At 43.8% G+C, this 17,292-nt stretch overlaps 1 protein-coding gene across 1 annotated transcript; it reads right to left on the bottom strand.

The window, feature by feature from the left end:
- Nucleotides 1–175: 175 nt before the first annotated feature.
- emc1 (ER membrane protein complex subunit 1) lies at nucleotides 176–16,886 on the bottom strand. Its single transcript, XM_054781942.1, has 22 exons — nucleotides 16,747–16,886; nucleotides 16,241–16,368; nucleotides 14,372–14,437; nucleotides 14,190–14,283; nucleotides 13,986–14,114; nucleotides 13,693–13,819; nucleotides 13,403–13,552; nucleotides 13,155–13,322; nucleotides 12,995–13,066; nucleotides 12,781–12,879; nucleotides 12,517–12,613; nucleotides 11,711–11,827; nucleotides 11,139–11,338; nucleotides 8,843–8,992; nucleotides 8,598–8,759; nucleotides 8,405–8,524; nucleotides 8,160–8,297; nucleotides 6,837–7,010; nucleotides 6,550–6,760; nucleotides 5,341–5,425; nucleotides 769–898; nucleotides 176–689 (listed from the first exon to the last, which is right to left on the bottom strand). Exons 1-22 carry the CDS (start codon nucleotides 16,836–16,838, stop codon nucleotides 510–512), a joined length of 2,889 nt encoding a protein of 962 aa, XP_054637917.1. The 5' UTR covers nucleotides 16,839–16,886; the 3' UTR covers nucleotides 176–509.
- Nucleotides 16,887–17,292: the final 406 nt, after the last annotated feature.

Below are 17,292 nucleotides of genomic sequence, written 5' to 3'. Positions count from 1 at the left end.
GGTAAATGAGAAAAGTCCCTGCGGTACAAAGGGGGCTATTATTGACTACCATGAATAAAAGTTAGTGAACAGGATGAGTCACCACATCCACCCACACTTAGCAGCCGCAGTTCATTTCATCAAATGTTGCTGAGGGCCCACAGTACAAACTGCAAATCTGTGGTGTCACAGGAAATCCTCTGACTCACCGCCATATTTATTATTACTCTGTCAAACAGTTCAATCAACAACAAAAAAAAAGAAATTCAAGTAGTTTCAATTTGTTAGTCACATGTCAACTGTTTCATTCAAACATGGCACAAATACGATGACTTCTCTATGACTTCACTCCTTTTTGCCTGCAAATAAGTTAAACGCATAAAACCTTTATTAATCTTTCTTTTAACACCCATAAACCCCACCATGCAACCCTGCAGTTCCTTACGGGTCTATTTGACCTCTCTGTCTCTTGTGGTCAAATGTGCAGCATCCAGGCTGTCAACAGACGGGTGGGACGCTGACTGACTGCTTTACCGCCACGCCCTATTAAGCAGTTTCACTTCCGCTAGGCGCTTGCTGATCATTGTGGCAAAGAAGAGTGCGAAGAGGACGCTGCTGATCAGCATGTAGTCGTAGTCGTCTTTCAGCACATCGAATTGCTTGGAGGGGTAGACGCGTGTCTGGTAGATGTCCAGTCCATAAGCCACCACCTGGAAGGGGACGGCAAAGTTTAAGTTAATGGTGCCTTGAAACAAATGACTGCACTTTAAGAACCAATGATAAACTGACCAGACATGTGGACTCCAGTCCAGAAGGGGCAGTATAAATTCCTCGGACCCTCGAAACGGTTTGATTGTAGTTGATAAACCACTCAGTGCGGATGAGCAACTCAGGAGCATAAGGGATTAGGTTTTCCTCCCTGGTCATTACAACAAAATATGAAAGGTAGAAATGCAAAGTTCTTCTGGATTTGTACATTCATTCCAATACACAAGTGGATTAAAGCACAGCTAGCGCAAAGGTTTTCAAAATGTGGAAGAATGAACCTTCCCTCAAAGAATATAAAGTGGTTGGAGCCTCCCCAAGTCCCCGAAAATAACAGATTTCCTGGAGTATATTTTGTGGAGTTTTCTTCTCATCTTAGACACTTTACTCTTTCACTGTTGGAACTAAAAATTAATTTTGTTTTAAACACAACGGAAATTAGCTTAACAGGCATAAAAACTGTCATTTTTCTCAAACTGCAGCACTCCCTTGAAATCCATCCATCTTCTATGCCGATGATCCTCACTAGGGACGCGGGTATCCTGGGGCCTATCCCAGCTGACTTCGGGTGAGAGGCGGGGTACACCCTAACTGGTCGCCAGCCAATCGAAGGGCAACAACCATTCACACTCCTCTAAAACCACAATAGTAAAATAGTTTTGTTGACACATCAAACCTTTGGCACAAATATAAGTTTCAAAAAAAGTAATAAATAGCAGAAGACACAATTTTTGGCCAGTTATAAGATTTTAACTGGTGAGGCAAAAATTCAAATGACAGTGACCTATTTCAGTGCCAACCATTGGACAATTTTTTTTTTTTTTTTTTTTAAAAAGGAGTGTACACCTGATTAAAATGTGACGAGATTTCTTGTTCAGAAAAAAAAAAGAAAAAGTCTTGTGCACTTGGCCTGGGACAATAATAAATTAATTAATCGCAAAAAAAAAGGCAACTGAATTTTGAAATACACTGCCATGTGAATGTGTGTCCGTTTTCCTGGCTCCAAACAGGCAGGAAGCGGATTCACTCTGTGCATTGGCTCATTTGTTCCATAGAACAATGGCATGAGCGGAGTGAGCCCTTTTGTCAGTCATACAGGCTCTTTGTGGAGGTGGGGCTGGTAGCATACACAGAGTGTAAAAGAGTGTAACGTAGTAGAAATTAAATTAGATTGCAATATAGTCATATTTTAAATCTTTTTTCATTGTATTTTTCTTAAAAGTAATGTTAAAATCTTGTCATGTCCTTGTAGACCAATGTCTTAAAAAGGGGGACCGGAGGGTGTGTTCCAACTATCGTGGAATCACACTCCTCAGCCTTCCTGGTAAGGGGTTCTGGAGAGAAGGCTGCGCCGGGTAGCTGAATCTCGGATTCAGGAGGAGCAGTGTGGTTTTCGTCGTGGTCGTGGAACTGTGGACCAGCTCTACACTCTCGGCAGGGTGTGTTTTGTGGACTTGGAGAAGGCATTCGACCGTGTTCCTCGATGAATTCTGTGGGGAGTACTCAGAGAGTATGGGGTATCGGACCAGCTAATTCAGGGTGTTGGTTCCCTGTATGACCGGTGTCAAAGTTTGGTTCGCATTGCCAGCAATATGTCGGGCCCGTTTCCAGTGAGACTATGTCTCCCAACTGGCCTGGGAACGCCTGGGGATCTGCCGGGAGGAGCTGGACAAAGTGGCCGGGGAGAGGGAAGTCTGGGCCTCCCTGCTTAGGCTGTTCTCGCGACCCAATCTCGGAAGAACGGTAGAAGATGGATGGATGGATGGAAGTCTCTCCACTTTGCAGAGGTCCCTTTTTTCCCCTTTGTAGGTGCTCTCAGTCTCCTCTTGAATTAAATTTATTTTTTTTAATTTTTTTGTCCTGTCCAGCAATTAGGTCAGATAGTACTGCTGATCTAAATGCCCTTACGTGCTCAACACATCTGCTCTGCCAGGTAAAAGTGTAAGACACTCTTAACCTGTTCCATGGATTTTATTTGATGTTTATTGTTATGCAACTTTGGAGCGGCCAGACCGGAGCAGGGGAGAGAAAAGACAGAGAGGCGAGTGCGAGGACAATAGAGAGATACAAGTACAACAGCAACAACAACAATTGCAATGACAATAACAAAACAACAGAAACAAACAGGACTACATCAGCAAATGTCTGACTGCCATAAAGACCGTAATGGAAATGATACGATAATATCAACAGCCACAGTGATAATACTGTATTGAAACAGTCATAGTTATTAGTGGTAATAGTAGTAATTAAAATATTAACCATAATAGTGAAAAAAATGACAGTAAGTGTAATGCACACAATTGTAATACACTATAAGTAAGTACTATAATCTTATTGCTGACATTACCACCATTGTAATAAAACACTGAGAATGTATGAAAAGAGAGGGACTGCCTCCCACCACCAGGCAAGCCCCGCCCCACACAGCCAGGCTGAGCCCCCACCACCAGAGAGCCGCCAGCCACACGGGGTCGAGCAGAGCCAAGAATGGTCCCCCCAAGAGCGAGCCCACAGAGCCCCCAGGGAAAACAGCAAGGGGCCGCAGAGAGGCAACCCCGACCAGAAACAGGGCGCCGGCAGACCTGGAGGACAGCCAACCCCCGAGACCGGCGAGAGACCACACCCACACCCACACCAGCCCCCTACGGCCAACACAGGATCGTTCCCCACCCCATGGTGGCAGCAGAGGTGGAACACCCAGCACCCGCTCCCATGGCGTCCAGCCCAGTGAACCCCAATAAAAAAAATAAATAAGTAAAGTAAAGTAATAAATAAATGAAAATATATAAATAGATAAAAATAAAGAAATAAATGCACACACACACCAACATCGTGGTCGCCCCCCCGACACCAGGAAGCCGTGTCGCGACACACAGCACAGGGCACCCGAGGCACATAGGGCGTAGGGGACTGGGGTGGGGGAAATAACCAATTCTTAGATGCATTGCGATGTGGACATTGACGATTATTAATCGAGTCATAAATGTCAATCAGTACCAGGGGTGGGAAGCTATGGCCACCTCACCATTCGATGCAATTACGATTCAGAGGCCTGCGATTAGATGATAAAACGATTCTCGATGCATCTGTTATTGTGTCAGTTTGTCAGTTTTTTCATAGTTTTTCATGCATAACTTTTTTCTTTAATTTCTTTTTACTCACTGTGTACTGCTAAAACAAAGCATATTTGTAATGATAATTTACTTCCATTATCTTTTAATAATTGGAAAGTTACATCTACCAACATATTTCCCATTGCACGGAACCAGCTGGAAAAGTAAAGTGCACCAGTAGCAGCATGGATAAAATTAACAAACTTCAGCATATTTTGAGTAATCAACATTAAAAAATCTGCCATTCACAAATAAATAACAGACTTCTGAATTCAAACTAAAATCCTGAGCATAGAATCTGACAAAATAATATTTTTGCTGTATAGCAAAGTCAAAAACAGCTTTCATACAATCTAGATTTTGTACCAGCGGCTCTCATACAAGAAGAATGCTTGTCAGTACATTATGAATAACCAAAAAAACTAGCCTGCCCTTATTCACAATTGCAGTGTCAGCGAAATAACGTTCCGATAGGACAATTGTATCTGGGTTCCAAAGTGCGCCACTAGGAGACCGAGCACCAGAGCCGGGAAGGTGAGACCAGCAACCGGGAGCCAGACCACCCCCGGCCCCAAAACCAACCGTGCACCACGGACGCACCGGAGCGACACCCCCGACAAGGCCGCAGACAGACCGGGGAAAGGCAAAGACAAGGAAAACAGCCCATCAAAGAACTAAGACAGGCATCAACAAACGCCCAAGCACCCAGCCGAGCACCACGCCACCGGCAGACCCGGACCCAAGGCACACCCTCCCCACTCCCCACTCCCCACCCCCCTCCCGCCACACAGGCCCATGGTCCCCGTGAGCGAGACCAGGCCCCGCCCCACCACACAGCCCAGCCCCCCCAGCAGCCACCGCAGTGCAGCAACCCCAACCCACCATTGGGTCATGTAGACCACCAGCAGCACGGATCCCGCACCCCAGAGACTGCCGGACCTAACCCAGGTCAGTCCAAGGGAAGCACCGCTAACCGCTCCCCCGGCGCAAGCCTCAGCATCAACCAGCACCAGCGGGCCCCCCGGGAAGGGCAGGCAAGCCAGACAAAAACATCCCACAAGCCAGGCCACCTCGAGTGAGCCACCGCGCCCCGGTGGTCAGCGGACAGGCCCATAACCGCAGGTCCAGCCCCACCCGGTGGACAGGCGCCACGGAATAGGCAGGAGGCGCCCCGATCCAGCCCGCTCCACCCGTGTGTTATGAGATGGGATTGTGTCTATTATGCAATTAAAAAATAAGTAAATGAAAGAGGACAGCTCTGGAGGGCTGTCCTCTATGTGTCTGAGGGGTGTATGTACAGGGTATATGGTTGGGACATATGTGAGTGATAGCTAATGAGGCAATTACAATTGGGGGACAGCTGAGGTGTGGTGGACCCCTCACCTTCCCAGTCCCCCCATAAAATGAAATTTATAAATACAGCAGACACTCGTTCTCTATTGTCAACTCCGTTGCCCGCGTGTCTAACTGAAGGACTCACCTGCTCTGCTCAGAGATTATCTCAGGTCTCCGAGGGTCGAGGAACATTTTGGGCAGTGACAAAATTCCTCCCGAAGGCAAGCCAACTGGGTAACAGGAAAGAAATGTGTTCAAAAGTTAGAAGTTTCAACCACAAGACTATGGTCATGTGAAAAAAGTGGTGTAACTCTTCTACTCCTGAACCGCTACACACAAAACTGTGACAATTTGCTAAAACATGCACCTGTACTGTGTTGCTTGTAAGATTATTTTCTGACAGTTAGACCAAGGTTTGAGCCCACAAGTCGGATTGACTTGAAATATCTCACAAAGCCTGATGCGCGCTACAAAACACTCACTGTATTCACCACAAAATTGAAAAAAAAAACCTCACAAGGAGCTTGTCAACCCATTGGAAATCGCAAGAGGTCATTACACAAAATAATAGTCTGACTCACTGTGTCATCTTACAAAGAATGCGAAAGTCATCACACAGCAACTTACCTTAAGGTATACCTTATAAATATACAAACATGTACCAATATGAGTTGGGGGGAAAAATGGGGGGAAAACCCCAACATTTTCAAGTTTTCCTGTAATGCATTTCATTTGAGCAAAGCATTTCATTGGAGGACAAGCAGCATAGAAAATGGGATGGATGCACTGCAATGCTGCCTCTGTCCGCCAGAGGAGCCCGGAGCCCGTACAGAGGCTGACGTCATTGCAGCGCCCCAATGAATGCGTTGCTCAGAAGCAATGCATGATGGAAAAACTTTAAGAGGTGTTTTTTCAATTTAAACTCATAGTGGTACATGTTTGTATATTTGTCAGGTATAACTTTTGAGTGTTAAGATGCTGTGTGCTGAATTTAGTGTTCTAAGTAAGATGACACCGTGTGTCAGACTGATATATTGTTATACTGTTATATATAAATGACCTGCAATTTCCAGTAGGTTGACAAGCTCCTTGTGAGTGCTCTAATAGCTCGTGATTGGCTCCTGCCAAAGAAAGAGCTACCGTTTCCTCACTGACTCGCAAGCGGCACAGTATTTAAATAATTAGTAGTAGTAGTTATGAAGTAAAAGATTTCACAAGTTTAGAATTTAGCCATCATTGCGTCGCGCCACTGTATAAGCCGCAGGATTCAAAGTTAAAAAAAAAAAAGTAGCAGCTTATAACCGGAATTTACGGTGGTTGTAGTTAAGTAAGCAAATCATTAAATAAGACTCACTAAGCAGGTGGCGGCTGGTGATGCCCTTCTCGGTCAGAGTGGCTTCCATGGTAGAGATGGCCGAAGGGAAAATGTAAGACTGCTGGAGCACCTGAGGGGCATGCGGCCGATCCAGAGAGCTGAACACGGTGCTGTTGTACAGCTCCATGCCCTCGTACAGTTCAATCACAGAGAACTCATTCCTGCGAGACTTGGTGCTCCAATACTCATACTGCAAATAGACAAAGAGACAATCAATGGTGACAGAACACCATGTGGACAATTAAAAAATACAAGTTAGGACTTACCACCACCCAGTTTTCAGAGTGCACAACACGAACCGGTCCTCTGGTCTTCCTCTGAACGGCCTCATGGATAATTCGACCAGTCACACCATCAATCAGCAAGATGCCAATAAAGCTTCGCTCTTGGTGCAAATCTGTGCTCTCAGTCACAACAGCCAGTAGATTGGGATTCAGGTACTATGTGATGTATGGGGAAACAGGCTTTAGTTAGGGTTCCATATTGCTGGAATATAACCCTTGTCAGTGTTTAATACACACGCTCAGTACTTTATCCTATGAGACTCCTGCTATTTTCTACAAGTACTTGCATTCAGAAAAAAGAATCCAGACAGGTAGCGTTTGGCCCCTCTCCACTATACAGTAGATACTCAGCTAGCCACTCACTTTTGACGCATTTTCACTGGAAATTTCAGGCGCTTATATAATGTGTGTGTTTTTTTTTTTTTTATTGTTAATTTTTTTTAGGCTGCACAGTGGTCTAGTGGTTAGCACGTTGGCCAACACAGTAACAGCTTGGAGATCGGGAAGACCTGGGTTCGATTCTCCCTTGGGCATTTCTGTGTGGAGTTTGCATGTTCTCCCCGTGTGCGTGTGGGTTTTCTCCGGGTACTCCGGCTTCCTCCCACATTCCAAAAACATGCAGGTGAGGTTAATTGGCGACTCTAAATTGCCCATAGGTATGAATGTGAGTGTGAATGGTTGTTTGTCTATATATGCCCTGCGATTGGCTGGCGACCAGTCCAGGGTGTACGCCTGTCGCCCGAAGTCAGCTGGGATAGGCACCAGCATACCCCCGTGACCCTAATGAGGAAGAAGCGGTATAGAAAATGGATGGATGGATGGTTAATTTTTTTAAATTAAAAAATAAAGTACTGTTTCTAGTATCACTGTCATAAGATTGTCACATTTTAAGACACACTGCTAAAATGACATTCGAGTAAGAACAATTAAAGACTCAGGGAGTTTTTGTAGTTCATCCAGTAGTTTACAATACTGAACTTTTTGACATAATCACCAAAATGAATAAGAAATTAAGAAATATAATAAAATTGAACTACTAAACTATTCAAAAATATTCAAATTTATTGAGATGTACCTGTATTTTTTTATTTATAAGTGACCACCCCAAACTGAGGTGTGTAGCGCCAAGTAGGTACTGTGCAGTGAAAAACTGAGTTCCCAAGCTAATATTGAGAGTAGCATTGACTAACTTTATTTGGATTTATGGTCAAGACTGAATGCTTTGTGGTGGAATTCATGGCACTTAAGCAGATCCTGGGTTATTGCTTTCAAAAAGATTGAGAAGGGTTTATGGAGATTCTGTACCTTATAGAGCACACTGCGATCTCCCATTACTCGGCCCTGCGAGTGCACATGCTCGTTTGGCCTTTTCCCTTTGACAGAGACAATTTTCTGAACCTCTGTGGGGATGACTACCTCCCAAATCAGCTCAGTAGACAAATCCTAAAAAGGACACAAAATGATTGGAGTGCCACAATGTTATCAGGAACACAGTGGTTCGCCTTTGTAAACAATTCTTAGCACAGAACTAATGCAGCTATAACACTTGCCGTTCGGAGCCTGTATCCACACAGTCTCCCATGGCTAGAGTCCACAAGGTAAAAGAATATAGATGAGGCCACTTCCTGGAGCTGCTGCAGGACATTCTTTGTGGAGGGGAAGGCAGACACCTGTGGCAAAAAAAAACAAACAGTTTGAATTCACTTTGAATTGACTGCAAATATTCAGCCAGCCTGCACTGACCTTATACTGGTCATCAACAAGAAGCAAGACTTTAGTATAATCCTGGTCCATGAGGGGAAGCATGAGCGACTGAAGTATTGGTTGAGGCAGAGAAGGTGGGGTGACATGGCTCTTCTTCCCAAAGATGGGGTTAAATACATGGAGTGTGGTTAAGCCCGTGTCCTGGTGGGGAAAAACAAAACACTATTGTCAGAAATGACACTTAGTGATCTATTTTACTAAAAGAATTTCTTGTGGGTGAATACCTTGTCTTTGATGAGGAGTGTGCACTGAGGCGGGTGAGGGAAGTGTGCAGTGGTCCGTTGCACCATGAGTTTGAAGGCTGCATTGGATGGGATGTTATCAAGATAGTGCCTCCACAAAATAGTGCCAGTCTTGCTGTCAATGCCAAAGAGCTGAAGAGACACAAATGAGGAAATGTGAGTCAAAATAATTCTTCACAGCAGTGGTCATCAACCTTTTTGAGACCAAGATCCCTGGCTATATAAATATAAAAACATACACACTGTATACATATACACGCACACGCGCGCACGCACAGTACGTATATACAGTATATCAATCCATTTTCCTCCGGTTATCCAAGCCCAGGTTGCGAGGGCAGCAGTCTCAGTAGGAAAGCCCAGACTTCTCAGTCCCCGGCCACCTTCTCCAGTTCCACCGGGAGGACACCAAGGCGTTCCCAGGCCAGCTGTGACACACAATCCTTCCAGTGTGTCCTAGGTCTGCCCCGGGACCTTCCCCAGCTGGGCATGCCCGGCACACCTCACCAGGGAGGCGTCCGGAAAGCATACGGACTAGATGCCCTAGCCCCCTCGACTGGCTCCTCTCAAAGTGAAGGAGCAGCGACTCTACTCTGAGCCCCTCCCGGATGACCGAGCTCCTCACCCTATCTCTTAGGGTGAGTCCAGCCACCGTACGAAAGAAATTCATTTCAGCCACCTGTATCCGCAATCTTGTTCTTTCGGTCACAACCCAAAGCTCATGACCATAGGGGAGGGTGGGAGGGAGCAATCCACCCTTTTTTGACTGAGAACCACGGCCTCCAATTGGGAGGCGCTGAGCCTCATCCCAGAAGCTTCACACTCATATGCAAACCGCCCAAGTAAAAGCTGAAAGTCACAGCCTGATGAGGCCATCAGGACCACATAATCTGCAAATAGCAGAGAGGAGATCCTAAGGCCCCCGAACTGGAGTCCCTCGACGCCTTGCCTGCACCTAGAAATTCAGTCCATGAAAATTATGAACAGAATTGGTGACAAAGGCAGCCTTGGCGGAGGTCAACATTCACTGGAAACAGGCTCGACTTACTGCTGGCAATGCGAACCAGGCTCCTGCTCCGGTTGTAAAAGGACCGAATGGCATGTAGTAGGGCACCACCAATCCTGTACTCCCGGAGCACCCCCCAAGGACACAGCGAGGGACACGGTCGAATGCCTTTTCCAAGTCCACAAACCACATTTAGACCAGCTGGGCAGACTAACATGTACCCTCCAGCACCCTTGCAAGGCTGTAGAGCTGGTCCAGTGTTCCGCGACCGGGACAAAAACCACATTGCACCTCCTGTAGCCGAGGTTCGACGAACGGTCGTACCCTTCTCTCCAGCACCCTGGAATAGACTTTCCCAGGGAGGCTGAGGAGTGTGATCTCCCTATAGTTGGAACACACCCTCCGGTCACCCTTCTTGAAAAAAAGGACCACCACCCCGGTCTGCCAATCAAGAGATGGGGGAGGGCACTGATGTAATAAATAATTTTTTTTCCTAATATTCTCGTGATCGACCGGCAATGTCTCATAGATCGACCAGTAGATCGCGATTGACGGGTTTGTGACCCCTGCTTCACAGAATACTTGCTCATATTGTCCATTTTAACAGTCAAGACTCTTTTAAAAAGCAAAGTATTTATGCACTTTTCATACTATTGCCTGGTTAAGACCACAATGCCTCTCCCTGTGCCACCGTGGCCTGCACTCACACTGCTCCACAGCATTCAGATCCCGTTTACGTGTACCATCGCTGCATAATAGAACACTGTATTATTACAACTTTGCTGACTTTGTGGGTTATTTCGAGTTGTTTGAAATAACAATTTTTTGATTGTTCCAGTATTTCTCTTCATTTCTAATATACAAGGTACAGTTAATAAATGGCAGGAGGAGCAATCACATTAATTATGTGACATGTACATTAAGTTGTGAGTGCATGAGCCTGTACATGAACCAATACACCATGGGATTTGACTTTATAAATCATTGTGAATCTTGCTACTTATTTCTATTATGTAGTGTGGTGGTTATCATTAATAACTGGCAGGGGGAGCACTTAATTATATGACACATCAAAGTTGTTTATGTGCCTGTGCATGAGCGAGCATACCGTTGGCTTAAATTATGTGGATTATTTTGAGTCTTTATAGCTATTTCTATTATGCAAGGTGGTAGTTAATAGTAACTGACAGGAAGAACAATCACATTGATTGGATTGCCTAGTGTGAGTGCACCCTTCTTAAAAGACCACAGCAAAGCCTTTTAAGCATGTACCTTGCCAGATGCAGTAACCATGACCATCATTTTCTGCAAGTTGAATTCGTCTCTGGACAGGGTCTCAATGGTCACTTCGTTTTTAACTTGACTGTGAGGTTTGCGTGCATCGTAGAAGAGCTTCCACAGGTGAGCGATCCAGGCCTGGAGCAGGATAAGTTGAGAGGAGAGGCGCTTCAACACCATGGACATCAGGCCGTCTGGACAGAGCACAGTGAGAACACAGATGGTGTTTAATGGCTCCCCCCTTAAGACCCTCAGTCACAAACACATGTGTGCCTAATCACATGAGCAGGCACTATGTTTTAACATACTGACTAAAGCAGGACAACTCTAGCAATAGGAGAAACTGACTACACGACGGGCTACAGAAAGGTTGTACCAATCAGAAGACGTTTGTTACCTTGAATGGCTGAATCCAAGCATGGCAATAAAAAAAGGAAAAAAGAAAAAGTGAAGCTAAGAAGCAACAAAGTGATTTAGGAACACTGTCGTGTCATGCTGTTTAATACTTAGAAACATTTCACTACAGGGTTCAGTGCTTCAAAGCAGGCAACAGCGTTGACATTTACCAGCCTTTTTGCCAAACTCCCCCTCCAGTTCCGCCTGCGTTCCAGTGAGGGGCAGATCCACCATTTCCATGGTTACCACGTCTGAAAGGGACTCCTCTCTGGTCCACATGACACGTGCTGAAAACAAACACACCCACGGTTGCGCGTCAAAAGGGATGAAAAGCAGCGGTCAAATGTTGGCTGTACTCCTCGAGCTGTGGAATATACAGTACACTCACTGGCCACAAAATTTGGTACACCTATACAATATAACATCTTCCAAAACAAAAAAATCCACCTTCACAGAGATGTTTATGTTTGAGTTTGAATTGACACTGGCAGGAGACGTTCAACTTGTCCGTGGTGGTGATGATGAACAACAGATGTACAGTATCACTGTGGTTGTAGTTTACAGTTACAGCGGATCATTCAGATATGTTAATATTTTTTCACTTTTAGTAGCTATTAACGCAAGTAAAATATTCAAAACACATCTCAGTGTGCTGTAAAGTGGTTCTTGTCCATGTCAAAGTATATATGCATACATTGATACATCTGACAATTTTTTTAGGTAACTGTACGTACAGTAAGCAGTGAAATGTTTAAAAACACCCTCTCATTCAATAGCATCATAAAGTATGTCCAACCTTTCAATTGGTCCTGTGCAAGACTCCCAGCATAGGAAATGAGGTATAAACTGCTTATATAATATGATATATTTGTATTTCCATTAGCTTGTCCGTCGTAACAAAACAGAAGATACAGCATTAGGGCAAACAACAGTAGCCTATGTACTCTTGAAAGCAACAACCATGAGTCATGTATACCTGGCTGCTGTATGAAGCTCAGTGTATGGTCCTCAGTCTGCACCATGACCCTGTAGCCAACAGAGTCGTCTTTCTTCAGGAACGACTGCACATGCATCTGAAAGATAGAATATAAAATCAATAATGCCAACATATTTGAAAAAGTATCATCCAAAAAGTACCAACTGTCAATAAGCACAGATGACTAATAAAAGACTTTTAAGTCAGACTTTCTTGGCTAGACGCTTGCTGGGTAGGGACTCACCAGAACAACATACTACTCACCTTCTCTGCTTTCCCACCATTAGGGTCCATATTATAAATCAAGGTGGTGTCAAGAAGTCTTCGTCCAGTTTCCGCACTGAACAGATTAAGGCTGCAGGCCTAAAATAAGAAAGACAAAGTCATCATTTTAAGTTTCCTCTGTCAAATTTCATGCATATTGTTTTATTATGAAAAAATAGAATATATTGCATATTCCTATGTTACATTAACTCACTGTTTTATTCTTGGGTGACATAACAACAGCAACAGTCTTGTCTCCAGTGGTGGAAAATGAAGCCAACATAGCCTATTATTCAAGACAAAGGTGTCAGCAAAATAGTTTGAGTTTTGTCTTGTGATGCATATTTAATATTGTGTGTCTGTTGGATACGTACAGGCTTGAAGTCTCTCAGTGTCACTATCTGACCATTGTTCAGCTGGAGAAGCTGATAATGATCAGGACTGAGCTGAAGAAAGAACTCCGAAAGAGGGTGCCGGGTCGGATTAGGCTGGGTGGACACCAACACTGGATGGAAGTCAGGTGAAACTTCAAGTCCTAGTAACTGAGAAAGGGAAAGATGTTTTTAACAAAAATTGATTTTGTGCACCAGGAATATAGAGTTTTTTTAATGTAGGTGAATACCTGTAAAGGGATTTGGGTCATCTGTGACTGTGCATGAACATCAACTGTGTAGAGAGATGCTGAGGCAGCATCCACACATGTTAATATTCCCTGCCCAACTACAGCACAGCTAGCCTGTATGTTGGACAGCCAGGGGGCTTCAGCTGAAATCTGAATACAACACAAATAAAGAATCAATCACAAAGGCAAACAACATAGTACATACCTATTCCTCGCATACAGCTTATTTACGAATTCCGTATAGCCTTTACGCTGTATATGAGATATCACTATTGCATAATTGAGGATACCTGCTTGATTATCTCTCCATCTTCCACACTGTATGTGACAATAGCAATGTGGGAATGAGGCAGGACTCCCAGGACATACACTTCCCCATTTCCTCCAGAATACACAAACTGGTAATCCACAGTCTCACTGTAAAGACAAATAAAGAGACAGGTTTTACTTTCCATATTGCCGTCTGTCTTTGTGAGCAAAAACTTTCCTCTTGATATTGCCTGATTCACGTTACTTTAGCGAGGTTAGTTTTAAATAATGCATTATTGGCCGTCATAAAAATATCAATGATTTTGGTGTTTACCTGTCTGGAAGATTCTCAATCCATTTTTGATGACCATTAGAAAGATAATGGAGAGACAAGGCAGTTTTCTTCAGAACAGCCACCTGTTTCACTGTGTCGTGCTGGCCAACTAAACATGCAGCCTGGAAACTGTAATGTTTAACAAAAACTCCATGTTTAGACCAAATTAATGATAAATATATTAATAGACAACTGACCACTCACCTGCCAGAGTCCAGCACAATCTCCCAGTTCAAACCACCAACACTTATATCCCAGCAGCGCAGAATGCGGCCATTCCCCACCACCAGCACCGCATCTAGGAGACAAAAACATTTCTAATGAAAATAATACATCACTACACACACTTGGGAGCTCTGTGTGCCCAACTGGCTTAACAAACTCACCTTGTCCATGATGCAGAAGAGCATCGATGTGTCCCTCTGGCCCAGCCTTATCTACATGTCGCCAAACTGGAACAAGATATTAAATGAAGCCATGATTGAATTTCAACCATTTAGGAGAGCTCAAAAAGGCATGTACAATCCTTGTTAATATATGGTGCAGATATACACTCAACAAAAATGGTCTAATGCACACCTGTGCACTAATCATGGTGTCTAATCAGCATCTTGTTATGGCAAATCTGTGAGGTGGAATGGATTATCTCAGCAAAGGAGAAGTGCTCACTATCACACAGATGTAGACAGATTTGTGAACAATATTTGAGAAAAATGGTGATATTGTGGATGTGGAAAACGTTCTAGATCTTTGAGTTTATCTCATAGAAAATGGGAGCAAAAACAAAAGTGCGTTTATATTTTTGTTGAGTGTATATACAGTGGTGTGAAAGTGTTTGACCCCTTCCTGATTTCTTATTTGTTTGCATGTTTGTCACACTTACATATTTCAGATCATCAAATAATTTTAAATATTAGTCAATGACGACACAACTGAACACAAAATGCAGTTTTTAAATTAGACTTTTTATTATTATTATTATTATTATTTAAAAAAAATCAAAATCTACATGGCCCTGCATGAAAAAGTGATTGCCCTCTACCTCCCTCCCAGAAAGAAAGATCTATCAGTCTGTAAAAGGTTACAAAAGCAATCTCCAAAGCTTTGAAACTCCAGCGAACCACAGTGAGAGCAATTATCCACAAATGGTGAAAACATGGAATTGTGGTGAACCTTACGAGGAGTGGCCGGCCAACCCAATTTACCCCAAGAGTGCAGCAACGACCCATCCAAAAGGTCACAAAAGACCCCACAACATCCAAAGAACTGCAGGCCTCACTTGCCTCAGTTATGGTCAGTGTTGATGACGCCACCATAAGAGACACACTGGGCAAAAACGGCCTGCATGGCAGTTCCAAGACCAAAACTAATGCTGCACAAAAACAACATTAAAGCTCGTCTCAACTTTGCCAGAAAACATCTTGATGAAAATACTCTGTGGTCTGATGAGGCAAATGTTGAACTTTTTGGAAGGTGTGTGTCTCATTACATCTTGTGTAAAAGTAACACCGCATTTCAGAAAAAGAATATCATACCAACAGTAAAATATGGTGGCACTAGTGTGATGGTGCCAAGAGCTAGCTTCTGCAACCAGCTCACCCAGCCACTCTGCACCCAACTCTATTGGCCCCTCTCACAAGTGGAGAGCTCATGGGAGTGAGAAGCCATGTTACTTCTTCGGGCTGTACTCAGCACGCCCGGCCGCCAGACACTCGCCATCGTGCCCCACCTCCAGGCCTGGCTCCAGAGGGGGGCCCCGGTGACCCGCGTCCGGGTGAGGGAAATCTTGGTCCAAAGTTGTGTCTCTTCATTGGGCATGTGATGTGTGATGGTGTGGGGCTGTTTTGCTGCTTCAGGACCTGGAAGACTTGCTGTGATAAAAGGAACAATGAATTCTGCTGTCTACCAAAAAATCCTGAAGTCCGGCCATCTGTTCATCACCACAAGCTGAAACAAACTTGGGTTCTGCAGCAGGAAAATGATCCAAAACACACCAGCAAGTCCACCTCTGAATGGCTGAAGAAAAACAAATGAAGACTTTGGAGTGGCCTAGTCAAAGTCCTGATCTGAATCCTTTTGATTAAAAAGGCAGTTCATGCTGGAAAATCCTCCAATGGCCGGTACTGAAGGGGTTGTCTTTTGAAAAAATGGCTGGGATTGAATGAGTTCAGCGTGACAAATGTAAAAAAAAAAAAATCAGGAAGGGGACAAACACTTTTTCACGCCACTGTGTCTACAGTACATATAATACTTACATAGTTCTCCGGTCCTGGTATTCACTGCAGCAAAGACATTCTTCTCAGTTGCCAGAATCACCTTTTTGGACGACTGCATGTGAGCATCAAAATGGGCAAAGTGGACCTTGCCAACATATTGCTGCCTCCTGTTAATAAAAAAATACAGTCTAATGGGGAACTTTATAAAATTGAAAACACAGTAAAACAATAACAAAAAGTGGATCAAATGCTAGTTTTACAAAAATATATAGTTACGATTTGATTATAGCATATAAAATCAATTGCAGAAATTCAGTACAAAATTAATGGATACTCTAGATACTATAGCTCACTAAACGCTAAAATTTATGGATGCAATTTAAAATTAGGCTGCAAATAATAAATCAGACATTGTGTCCTTTTTCTTCCGCACACCCAGATCACAGCTAACTGGAGCACCATGACAGGTGTTAGCATTAGCATATCCAGTATGGAGGCATTTGATTAAGTACGTCTTTCACCCTTTGCAGGATTTTTTTCCTTACCAGTCAAATTTTCCAACCTGATCCTCAAACACAGCGTCGACGGCGAAGCATACAATATTCAATTTTATGAACTGCAGAATTAGCTTTGCCATTGCAACAGTAGACCTGTCTTGTACACGCAGGGAAAACCGGAAGTTAGATGTAGTCTTTTCCGTTTAAGGTCGTGAGAAGTGCTGCCTCCTGTAGGTTGGGGATGTGCTACTGCTTCATTCCGTTGAAAAAAACTTTTTAAATGGCGGCATTTCAAAACTTAGAATTGCATACACACAAATGAAAACATTGTAAACAGATATAAGTGAGTTTACTGAAAATACCACACAAACGTCAACGACTGCGAATAGCACTTTCGCTTTTCTCGTCCGTTAATGACGTCGACTACAAATGATGACGTGTGGGGTCGTAGTCTTTTGTAATCCTATATTTCAAAAACACTCACAGACAGTAACTTCCTTTAGATTATTAATTTCCCTTTACTTGTCTTCGCGTATAAATTACTGAAGTTATTTATTTGTGACTTGACCCTTTCCCCTTGTAGTTGATAAGCGT

The sequence above is a fragment of the Dunckerocampus dactyliophorus genome, chromosome 1 (assembly GCF_027744805.1).
Source record: "Dunckerocampus dactyliophorus isolate RoL2022-P2 chromosome 1, RoL_Ddac_1.1, whole genome shotgun sequence".
Lineage (NCBI taxonomy): Eukaryota > Metazoa > Chordata > Actinopteri > Syngnathiformes > Syngnathidae > Dunckerocampus > Dunckerocampus dactyliophorus.
The sequence above is the reverse complement of the archived record's forward strand: the minus strand, read 5'-3'. Positions and strand labels throughout refer to the sequence as shown.

Excerpts from the sequence above, each read along its gene's own strand:
- emc1 (XM_054781942.1), bottom strand. The coding sequence starts at position 16,838 with ATGGCAAAGCTAATTCTGCAGTTCATAAAATTGAATATTGTATGCTTC. Across the intron at positions 13,067-13,154 it reads CACTGAGAGACTTCAAGCCT|GCTATGTTGGCTTCATTTTC; the intron begins GTACGTATCCAA and ends CTTGAATAATAG. Across the intron at positions 7,011-8,159 it reads ATCGCAGTGTGCTCTATAAG|TACCTGAATCCCAATCTACT; the intron begins GTACAGAATCTC and ends TACATCACATAG.